The 12,495-nt window shown below is 40.8% G+C and overlaps 1 protein-coding gene across 1 annotated transcript in view; it reads left to right on the top strand.

Moving 5' to 3' along the window:
* kiaa0825 (KIAA0825 ortholog) overlaps positions 1 to 12,495 on the top strand; it is a 124,236-nt gene that overhangs the window by 14,476 nt on the left and 97,265 nt on the right. Inside the window, exons 7-9 of the mRNA XM_075468746.1 lie at positions 7,189 to 7,356; positions 8,928 to 9,007; positions 9,183 to 9,431. Coding sequence (XP_075324861.1) covers positions 7,189 to 7,356; positions 8,928 to 9,007; positions 9,183 to 9,431 — 497 coding nt within the window. The remainder of the gene's footprint in view (positions 1 to 7,188; positions 7,357 to 8,927; positions 9,008 to 9,182; positions 9,432 to 12,495) is intronic.

Below are 12,495 nucleotides of genomic sequence, written 5' to 3' on the forward strand. Positions count from 1 at the left end.
TTTTGTTTTGCCCTCTTTTATTGTATTAAATAATCTTTTTCAATGGAAGATGGCTGTGATTTCAAGCCTTTTTAGCACATGGATTCTTTCACTACAGAGGCAAGCTGTTGAGACTTTCACATTTTTTGACACTGTTTTGCTGAAACGAAGCAAGGCTCTCCATGAAAATGACGGCTCCTCATAAGCATATGTTGCTCCAAGACCTGTATATACCGTTCAGCATTAATTGAGCCTTCACAGTTACCCATGCCATAGGCAGTAATGCACCACATATCATCACATATGCTGGCTTTTGTTCTTTGTGCTGCACTTAGATGATCACTCTCCTCTTTGTCTTTCTTCCACTGCTAAGTTTCTGGATCTTGGTAATATAGTTCTTTCGTTGCATGGTAGAGTTTGAGCATTTATTAGTACAGCGACTAGCTGTGGTCTTTTATGATTGTTTTCAAAAATGTCCTGATCCGGCCGTTCCCCCTGCATACAGTTCAATAATGCACGCAGTTCATACAATTCTGCAATTCTTAAGGAAACCCTCTCAGAGATAATCTTAGGAGCTTGAATGGAAGGCGACTGGACTTCATTTCTAGTTCTGGAAGACATTTAACCTCTGATCTGAAAGGCCTCTTCAACTCAAACTAACTGCTTGCTCATAATCTCTTGCTGCAACTTCCACTCCCAGTGACTGCTTATATTTAACATTTGCTATTTTGTTTTGTACTATTTCCAATCATAGAAATGGTCTTAAATGTTGAGCAATCATTGCATTCTGTTATTTTTTGCATTTTACATAGCATCTCAGCCACAATCCATAAAGGTTTGCTTGTATTATTAACAATTGTAATTAATTGCTTTTACGCATCCTCCCACTCTCTTCTAGCTTTACTTCCAGTGATGTATGTATTTACTGCTCCTGTTTACACAAATATTACTTACCACACTTTCAACAACCTTGTGCACAACCTTTTAATTCAATTGTAATTATTATTCTATACAAAGACTATGAAATGGCAGAAAAAAAGACTTGCTTTGTTGCATTGTTATTGAGTTCTTACCCTTACTTGTCATCTTGGTACAACTTGTGCACATGCAGCTATGTCTAGTGAGAGTCAGTGTTATGTGCATATCTGCCTGTTTGTCTCTGAATATGTGTGTGCACACTAATTCCAGACGTATTGCACACATAAGAATAATTTAATACCATCCTTTTACCATCATTTTCATATGCCATCAGTAATTTGCATTTGTATGCATAGCAGATCCCTGTTTTTGTAGGACATCAAAAGTTTTTCATTCCGACCTCTCCGCATACCCACTTACAATTTATTCCCTAACAGTCGGCCACAGGGGTGAAGCCGATGTTGAGAAATCCTGCACGAACACTTTGCAACACTATTCTAAATAGCACTGATTCAAATTCCCCCTCCACTAATTCTCCCATATGTCGGCAGCTCCATATAGATGAAAAAGGATTCAGGTAAAACATGTATAGCGAGCTCATTCGTCACCACTGCACCCCCATCCACGCCCTTTCTGGCTCTTTGAACTCTTTCTTAGAGACGGCACCACAGCCTATTCAGCAGGGAGAGAGGTTCTGTGGTGACGCGAGATAGCGACGCTGAGGCTCTGACTGGCATTGGAGGTGCTTGTGGGGATTGAGGCTACTTGGGGATGGCGTTTGTTAATATTTAATAACAGCAGTTCCTCACTAGATCATATCTCTGCCTGAGTTTACACACTGTCAGCCAGGGACGTGCACCCGCATGCTGCCACATAATTATGGACTCGGTATTGGGGAGGGGGTTGTGTGGCACTGTATACATGTGGGCAAGATATTTGTGTGTATGCCTACACGTTATGGAGGATGTTTTTCCCTCATGTTTTGTCCTTTCGGGGGTTTAGAAGGCCTTGTCTTAGAAAGTTACCACACAGAGAAAAAGATAGTTTACTAATCATAATGAGAAAAGCTGGGTCTTTTATCTAGGGTTGGGTTTATGTGTGAGTGCGTGTCAGTGATCATTTTCTCTAAATCATGGCTCCAATGAAATCGCAGAAAAGATTATGTTTCATGGCCCTTGAGAATATGTATTATGCGTGTCATTTATTTTTCCCCATATCCTCTGAGTGGCCACAATGGCTTTTGTGTATCACTCTTGAACAGCTCAAGGATATGAACATTTTCCTGGCACCTTCTATTGAGAAAGCACAGACAAAAATGGCTGGCTTATTGAGAACAGGCTGTACTTTGTGATGAAGAGTCAGTGTGATTTGCTGAGGGCTTGAAAACAATAATGCGAACAAGGGCACTAAACAAGTGGGATTTAATGAAATGCTCCTTTCATGTCAATACATTCTTCCATGTTCTTCATCCAAGCTACTCAGTTCAAGTACGCAGAGAAGGCCAGAGAAATATTAACCCTTATTTCACGGTCGCTGCGGTATTAACCGCAATGAGTGCCAAAAACAAAGGCAGACACATTGAAGGATAACACATTTAAAGCAGAAGAATGCTAACCCTGTTTTTCTTGTCACAACCAAAAACATCCCCATCACAACTACACTTTCTTCTTGGCAAAACATCTTAATTGAGATATCAAATATGGCTGCTTTCTCATTCTGTGAGGACCAGGTCGCCCCTGCTGTGGCCTAGTTGGACAGCACCCAGGGAAAAGGCCACAAGAGACCAGTGTTTAGGCGGTTGTGTGTGTGTGTGCCAGTGTATATTGGAGAATTACAGCAGGAGCCCTCCCATAATAAGGCTGTCTAAGTGAGCAGTGGGCCGCAACTGACGAAGAGTACCCTAGCTGTCACAGGGCTTAGCAGGAGGTCCACTGTGGCTCCGATCTGCCTTCCTCCCACATTCACACTGACGCATCCACAGATGTACCCCAAGGCACCCACACGACCCTGCTTGACTCCCTATGCGATGAGCACGCAAAGAGGCATAGATACACAAAGAAACACACAGAAGTGTTGTGAGATAGCATGGCACCTCTAGAGTAAATCCCTATGTTAAGATTTAAGTAGTTAACTCATGCACACATACATTAGCTTTGGAAGGACCAACCCACCATTTGTGCAGTGGAAGGGTTGTGTTGAGTCATCAACCGATAGTGCCATTTCTGTTGCTCTCAGAGTGCTTCTGTTGCTTAAAACTTTTAATTTTTTTTCATTTTTTCATTTAGTTTTCAACCAGGTAACTTCACTCTACGGAGGTCAATACAAGTGTTGAGGTTTGATACTGCTTATAGACGGAGCATTTTGTAATTCTAAAGAGAGCAAAGCAGTCAGAAAAAATGGATCAAGGATGTGTGTGTCGAGTGAAGAGAAGCTGGGCTAAACAGACTTCCAAACCCCTGATGAAATGTTAGAAGACCTCTTCCGTTGTGAAAACTATATTGAGCAAAATAAATTTAGCATATCATCTTAACTCATTGAGACCTGGAGTGCCATCTGTACTTGAAAACTAGTATAACCATATTATTGCAACTCGTCCTAATGAGCTAATTTACATAGCCAAGCTGATGATACGCATTTCTGCATTACTCACCATTAACCTCCAACATCAAACAAGTCACAGAAGTGATTTAAAATAATAATAACAAACCAGAACTAAACCTTTTTTTGCACACATAATAGAATAAGTTTATGTGTTGCTTCTTTGTTCTTGGACACATAAAACCTAGCTTTCCTGTCTATATATTGTGTCCAAACATTAGCTTAAATTATTCTAACTATGTTTTTGTTTTCTGTGTTTTTGATTGTTTTTTTCAGATCAGAGAATTTCAGCAACTTAAGCTTCTCTCAAATTCAGTTTACATGTTAAAAGCACAAAGATACACATAATGACTGAGCTTTGGAAAAAGTATTGTCTTATTCAGCATTTTACAAAAAGTAAACAACTTTGACTTTTCTTTGTGGAAAATGTACTTTTTCTTCACATATGTATTTGTAACTAATGTAATGTAACTAAATTCTTACATCACTCGTAGAGGAAGTTGTACACTCGACACATTCATCTTCGCAGTCATAGAAAACTCATCTTTAGACGTTGTAATGACATGATCAGAGGCTGCCGGCCAGTCAGACAATGTGGCAAGAAACATAACCACCCCTCTGAAGGTCTAATTTACACTACAGAGAGACAGAGCGAATAAAAGCGGGGAGCATGAGGGACAGAGAAGAGTTTGAGAGATGCTGTACTGGAGAGAAATTAAATCAGTGGCTAAATTATTGCATGATTGCTCATTCCCCAAAGACTTGGGCATCATTTGCTTGAAAGTGTCTAATAATTGGTTTTCGACCATGTCAGACACATGCAATTCCCCCTACTAATGGCTCTGTTAGGAAGAACTGTTCCTGCTGGGTCAGAGAAGGACAGAAAATAGCCAGACGGCAAAAAGCACCTTACACCTCATACTTTTTTTTTTTCTTTCTTTCTCTGTTAAACAAGGAAACAAGAAAGTAAGAGAGGGACGTAGAGAAAGAAGGAGAGAGAGTGTGTGTGTGTGAGAGAGCGAAGAGGAAATGAAGTGGCAATAAGTGCAGCCAAAGGGGAAATGCTCTTCACCGTGAGTTTAATACATCAGACTGGGGATTTGGCAGCCCGCCACACAGCAATTGTTTACCTTTTTGCTCACTGGCTGCATCTGTTCTGTTTTGTAAACGGTACTAAACTATTCGCCCGTAAACACCGGAATCAATAACAACTGCTAAGGGAATTCCCTTATCCCGCCCCTCCCTCTCTTCCCCATGTTTTCATCCCTTACCACCAGTCTTTTTCCTTCTTCGAGATCTCCTCCTCTCTCTCTCTTTTCTCTCAATTCCCTGCCAGTCAAGACCAGTGTGCCTGCGTGTCTGTGTTTGTGTGTGTGAGAAAGAGTGCTGTAGAGCTGATGGAGCCCACAGAGACAAGAAGAAGACTGATGGCAAAAAAATACCCTCACTGTGTGTGTGTGTGTGTGTGTGTTACACTGTTGCCATTATTCAAACCTTCAAACTAAAACAAATTATAACTGTCAAAGTTTGCTATTTTCAGAAAAAAAAAAAAAACTTACCCCTACATATTTTATCGAACAAAATCTGTTTTTTTCCTTTTAGGGCTTTTGAGAAGGTGCCTTCTGCTTTTATGAGGATCACAGCAATATGACTCACCATTTATCTTCCTATTTATAGGAACATAATGTCATGTGGAGGAGCTCTTATATAAACATATCATTTTTTGCCTCACACCCAGCACCAGCTTCTCCCTTATTGATTCTCAGTACATTGACCTTTAGTTGAACTCTCCTGGCTGTGAGTGCCCCCTCCTCATCCTGCTCTATGAGACACGCTATGTTCTATGGCATATGACACACCTGGGTGCTTTTAAGCACACCCTCTCCATCAAGTGGCTATGGGAGCCTCCATTTGGCCTCACTGTTGTGACAAAGGTATAATGAGGTTTAGATGGCTATGTACTAGACCGCTACGGCTATAGACCTATTTGGCTAGGTAGACGACTATAAATACCTATATAGCCTGTGTGGCAGAGACCAAAGAGAGACATCAAGGTCATGTGCTACTATTTAGAGTGTGAATTAGTGAGCAAGTGAAACTGTCGGGGTCACAGGTTGATGGAATGACTAGAATTGATAGTGAGGGGGGAGAGAGTCTGGAAAAGGTGATGCTCCAGGTGAAGTAGTGGGTAATGGTTGCTGTGCTCAGATGAACACCCCAGTGAAGTTGGATATTGGTTGCAGGGGAGTTGTAGTGATAGCTTTTTACAGAATCCAGTGGTTATCTCTCAAATGTGTTCCTTTTCCTCTGGGTTAGATTAGTTTAGTTGTTGTTTTGAGCTTTATTTTGCCACCTGAATAAAGCATCGAAAGCTCTTGACTTGCCAGTGACCTCAGAAAACAGACAAGATTGGTGGTGTGAACATCAATGTTCAGGCTTGGTAATGCGGCTAGCACATGGGTGTCTCCCAGGTCACACGTGTACACATGCAGCAGGAGGTGGGCACTCTAGCACAAGCCCCCCCATAACCCCATTACAGAGAAGCTGTAATTCATGCAAACACAAATACAAGCACACGCATTGTAGCACACCCCGAATAATTACACAGCTACTCACTTGCAATTTCATACACGCACACACACATACATTTGCACATAAGTACATGTATACACTTACTGTAGAATTTCAGACACGATCAATCTTGAGGTTGAATGTATTCCATGGTGACCACAGAGTCCGGTTGCAGTGTTGACAATTGTCTTGCAAGACTGACATGTGCAAATGTGCGTTGACGCGTCATCTACAAATCAAGTTACTCATAATGACCTGCATTTACATGCACGTAAACATGGGTGCACACACAACCCAAACACAAATACACATAAACTCAATCACACACTGCCATTAACACTCATAAAAACACACACATGTGCCCACAAACAACACACTGAATCAACCTCATGCATGATTAAACAGACATCCTCGGGGACGTTGTTGTTTTCATATTGTCAAATTTTGTTTAACAATATAGCAAAATTACTCAAGGATCCAAAGGCAATGATGTTACAATTATTGGAGGACCCCCCCCTCTTCTTTTACATCTCAGAGCTCAATCATCTCCATGTTTTCAGAGTCAAGACTAATACTGAGCTCATCCATTCCCAGATGCCTTTACAGTTGAGGAGCTCATTTAAGTAGACCCTCAAAGTATTTGTGCATGTTTCTCAGCGCATGGCAACGCATCTCCCAGCCACCCATTCTCTAGCTTAATGCGGAACATCCCGCGGGTGATGGCTTTGGCAGCCTTGAAAATGGGAAATCCATATTTGCAGATGGGGTCAACAGTGGGTTAGGGAGAGAAAAGTTTGGAGCAGAGGGAAGGTTGTGCATTTGTGAGTTCTCAGCGAGCAAAGTTTTGCATATTTTTTTCACTGTCTCTTTGTTTATGCTGTGTATTGGGAAAACACGAATGGTTTGATACTTACAAGAGGGGTTGTGCGCGGCAAGACTTCTTGAGGAGGATGTTGTTGATGAGTGCCTGTAGGCAGGGAAGTCGGGTAGAAAACCTAAACTTCTGAAATTGTTTATTCCTTTTTCTGGACTGTAAACTACATTGCATCTCTGTCAGTCATACATCCACTTTAATGTGCAATGCTTCTTAGATCTCTTTTCTCTTTCTCCTCCCCTTCACAGCACCAATGGATCTTCCCATGACAAGTAGGAGCTTCAGTTTGACCTCCCACCAGTTGAAAGCGTTAACTCAGTTGGCTTGCACCCTGCTTGGGTTTGAGAGCAATGTGAGGGAGGTTGTCACTAACATGATCTTCATTAACTGTACAGGAGACACTCCCAGTGTAAAAGGTACAATCTTTGCTCCTCCAGAGTTTATCTATGTACTTCTGAAACTTCATGTATTTTTTCTTTTGTGTCCTATTAGTGGCAGACAGTGCTCATTCAGTGAAAAGATGTTATACGTTATAAAGAATGATAATTAAAAAATATATATTTTCTTAAAATTTGTATTGAAAAGGCCAGACCAATACTGATGCCATATCCTCCCAAGGTTTTTCGGGGAGCAGTATTGAGTGAGTGCCAAAGAAGGAGTTACAATGTTAAGTAATAAGTTAGAAAATACAGAAAATGATCAAACAGATTCTCCTGGTGTGGCAGGGTTCCACATGTGACCTCGGTATTCTTACATTTCTGGCTATAGACTTGCATATGCACCACTCCACCAGACATAAACAGCCCCATTTTCACACATACTGTAACTTGTTTTAGTATAAAGTCAGAGTTGTGGCTGAAAAATGTGTTTTATTAGTTTGGGTTTATCTTGGGCGTTATATTAGTCTTTGTAATCTTTTTCCTCTTTCCCATTTGAACCCGCCACTGCAGAGATGTTAAATGAAAGCTTTTGGTGCATGGAGTAATTTCCATAAAGGTTACATTTACAAAAACAAGACTTGCAGAAAGGCTCAATTTACAGAGAGGTAAACAGCCTTTAAAGGGCAGTTATCCAAATCATTAATTCCAGGCAATCAAATGGCTTAATTACCAGAAATTCATCAGATGGGCTTAAAGGTCAAAAAGTGATGTGCTTGCTGCCTCCTCCTTCTTCCATTGCATGCAGTCTTGTTTGACTAAATTACCTCGCCTGGGGTCTTACTCTTCGTTTTTGTGATTAGGAAACTATGGCCTTGATGTTCGTGCTTTTTAATTGAAACCCAACTCAACATCCTGTTCTCATGTGGTCACGGCACCCACCCCCGCTACACCCAATCTCCCTTCACAGAATTACTCCATATATTGTTTGAACTATCTGGGTTCAAATCAAATCTAATTCCTAAATTTAGACTTGCAAAGGCATTTCCATCAGCATTTTTCTACTACCTTCGAGGCATGAACAGTCATACTCCGGTCACTGTGTCTCATACAAGCAACACCCACCAGAGCTGAGAAAAGAAGTCGGTAAAGAAGTGCCAAAAACTACAATTCTCTTAATAACCACTGGGGGCTTGCTTCACAGGCATGTCAAAGCCTTGAAACCCTCATGCTTTAATTCTCCACAGCAAGTCTTCCAAACAGCACCCGACCAAAAAAAACATACATATACAGTCTGTGCTCTCATTTTGGCTTTTGCGGGAAGAAGGAAACTAATGTAAATACACAGATTGATATCTTGTCGTTTATAATATGGAAGTATTTACGATAAATAATGCATTGACAATCACAACATAACTTCATTTCCAAATCAGATTTTCTTATCAGTTTCTTGATCATTTTGGCGCTTCATGAAAATTCACTGTTATTGTTTGAGAGGTTGAACAAGCCAGCTAACTGTATTTGAGATGTATTGTGCTATATTTAGCAAAATACATCTTTATATGTGTACATATTAATTGTTATAGTTACTTTATTGTATTATTGTTCAGGTATCTTGAAAAAGAGAGAGGATTCAAACGTGACAACAGATGGCAAGAAACCCACTGCAGACAAATTCCACGCTCCAGAGGTGAGACTTTTGTCCGTTTTCCTCACGTGAAAGTTTACTTTCTGTCATGACTGTTCAATGTCATTCAGGCTTACTATCATTTTCTGTAATTACAAAGCAGCAAGATCATTTCTAGCAGTGGAATGGAACAGCATTCTGATGATAATTGGCTGTTGGCTCATCTCCTGCTTTACAGGCACAGACTCTGGAGTTTAACTGGAGGTCAGCGTTTAGGGGACTTGTCCCTCACATGGAGCATTGTGTCAAAGTGGTACTGGATGATGTCTGTGCCAAGAATCTACTGCAAGAAGAGGCCTTACATTGTTCTGGACACACCTCTGTCACCCTCATCCCTGTGACTGGACACTCTGTCACAAACACACGTCTTAAAGAAGACTCTTTCTACAGCTACTCAGATAGAGACACTCCCAAAATGATTGTCAAGGTACTGAATAAACCTTTATTTTATTTATATTTATATATATATCTTCCTCTAGGATAGATTGATAGATGTACAGTATATCTATCCGATGGGCAGGTTACACCTAGTTGTACAATAATGCACTCGCAGACTCACTCTTAAGATCAATTTAGATAAACCGGTTAACCTAACATGCACGTGTCTGCACTGTGGAACGCATACTCGGGGAGAAAATACAAACTCCACACAGAAAAGCTCCAGCTGAGAGCTGAGATTCAAACCAGGGAGCTTCTTGTTAAGAGGCAGCTGTGCTTACTACCGCAACCGCCGTGCAGCCGGATTTAAATTTAAATTGGAATTTAAAAGAAAAAAAAAGAAATACACAGAATAGATTTTTCATTTTGAATGTTTCATATATAATAGTATTTTGTTTTTGGTGCGCATATGAAAATTCAAACACTATGTCTGACTAGATTCTTATTCTCCTGTTCACAAACTACCACATTATTGTCCTTAAACTTTAAAACACAACTGTTGCACTTCAAATGCACACAACTGAAAGACCCATATAGGTCTACTGCATAGCTTGATTTTATGTACAAGAAACCTCTAGATAAGACCTCAGCTTGTCACTCCTCTTATTGTGCATGAGCTTGTTTACCCATACAAAGTGGAAGCTCTGTCCTGTTCATCCTTTTTTATTATTACCTGACTGAACAATGCAGGCTTACACACAACAGCCAGACCCAGGGAGATTAATGCTTTTTGTTGCCCCAGTGGAAAGCTCCTGTGATAATAGAGAGTCCAAATGATTTGGGCCTGCCACAGTCGACACCCTGTATCAGAAAGGGCCTTGGGAAGAGTCATCAGTATTACTTGAGAGGCGGACTCCAGGGACAAAAGGGAGACGGGAGGAAACCGAGAACCACTATGGGTGATATTATGAGGGTTAGATGAGGTGTAGAGAAAAGTGTTGAATGGGGGGAATAGAGGATACACTAATGATAGAGGTAGCTATCACAAAGGCAAAGTGGCTTGGCTAGCAAGCAGGATAAAGAAGGGATAGTCTCACCAAATGGATGAGAAGAGAGGGCCTGGGAAATGGCACTGAGAGGTGAAGCAGGCACTAGAGATTGCCTTTTTTGAGGAAGAAGCCTGGTATTTGATGTGAAACCCAGCTTAGGAGCTAACACCAAAAAAGGATTTGCAGTATTTTGGTACTGGACAGCCACATACTAACTGGTACTATTTCTTTAGCCTCTCTTAATTTTCTTTGATGTTTTATTTTATTTCTGAACAACTTTTCAAAGGTCCTCCTGAACTTCCTTAAAGTTTCTCTAACTCACATGCTGCTTCTCTGCTACTCACTACTCCCATCTGCACTGCACTATGTACACACTCTTATCTTTCCTGCCCCACCTATCCTCTCTCCTCATCCTTCCACTCTCTCCTCCTCGAGCCCTTTTACACTGACTGTATTTGTGGCTCTCATTGCTAACTAATGTCAGAATTTGTCTGTTCTCAGAAACTGTACAGCGTATTTATGTGTAGGTCAATGCCTCCAAGATGAGGGCCTTTCAGCCCAAAGGTCACACTTGCATGCATTTGCATTCAATAACACTGAACCTGGGAGCCCAAAAAAGCGCAGCAAAAGAAGAAAAAAAATGCAAACGTAAAATATTAAGCATAAAATATTGCCGGTTGAAAGCATTAAACTGGATCAATATTTCACAGTTTTATTTTAATATGTTCATACCTCAGTCCTCAGGTTTTTAACTGAAGTCACCATCAATATTACCATAGATATTCAATTATATTGTTCATCCATCTGAGTTCTTTGTGCAATACTGGCAGGCAAATGAATAACATATAGCCTCGATTCAACAGCTGGAATTTGCCCTCCTGTCAGAGCCTGAGATTGAACTCCTTGTTTAGACCCTTCACACCTCACCTTGGCGACAGCTCTCTATTATAACAGCAAAAGTACTTTTCCTCCATTCAGACTTCACTGTAGTACTCATCTCTGTGTATCCTCCACTTATCTGTCTTCTCCACATTCTCGTCACATAAACCTCTCTAGCACTCATAGTCTCATTCACCATGCCACAACAGTCCTGGTGGGATTCCAGGCTTTGATTGAAGTGAGTTTCAGTTGAAGTTTCAGTCCAACTTTAGTGGGGATGCATGTGTGAGGTTGTTTTTGAGTGTATCATGTCTGTGCAGGAGATGCTTCCGCAGGGTGTCTTCATACCCCTGGCAGTGCAGTCTGTGTCTGCTTTCTTTCTCTCTAAGCTCCAGATGATGACTTGCAGTCACATATTGACTTTATTGTCCAAACGGCCATTGTTCCAAGGCCACATTGGAAGCTTTCATGAAGAAAATTGTGTAAAGAGATCGGGGGTTTGTCAATTGTGTACACACACTGTAGCTCCGACGTGGCATGTTGGACATTTTTCGACATTATGTCGAACTGCACGGCCGTCTCCCTCAATAAGTCAAGTAAAAGTGTGAACGTGGAGGGAAGTAATACATGCTGTGCCCGATTGATTGAATAAAGTGGCGTACACTTTCCTGGGCTCCATTTTCTTTCCACAGTGCGACCTGGATCAATCAGGCAATATGCTTTGTTTTAAGGCTTTTCAAGGATCCACCGTAAACATAACTCATGTATTGTATTCACATATTTAGGTGCATACATTTGAACTCACGCACATATGTGACTCCTAGGTACTGGCCTGATCATCTTTCATTGTTCTCGGTATGATGTCAAGAAACACATGTTATAGGGGAGTATGAAATATGGTCATGCAGTACATTATGCTTTTTAAAGTGCTGGCAATAAACATACTGTTTACAGCACATTCGTTATATGCAATTATTTAAATCTCAAATTTGTCGTAACTCTTAGTCATTCTCTCTCTCTCTCTCTCTCTCTCTCTCTCTCTCTCTCACACACACAGATGCACATACAAAAATGTTTTATATTTTTCATCAGCTTCAGAGAAACTACAGCCTCCTTTGTAATGGCATGTTTCTGAAGTAGTTTACTTGAGAATAAGAATGGCGCAGCTGTGGTAAATTTACTCAA

This window comes from Odontesthes bonariensis, chromosome 6 (assembly GCF_027942865.1).
Source record: "Odontesthes bonariensis isolate fOdoBon6 chromosome 6, fOdoBon6.hap1, whole genome shotgun sequence".
Taxonomy (NCBI): domain Eukaryota; kingdom Metazoa; phylum Chordata; class Actinopteri; order Atheriniformes; family Atherinopsidae; genus Odontesthes; species Odontesthes bonariensis.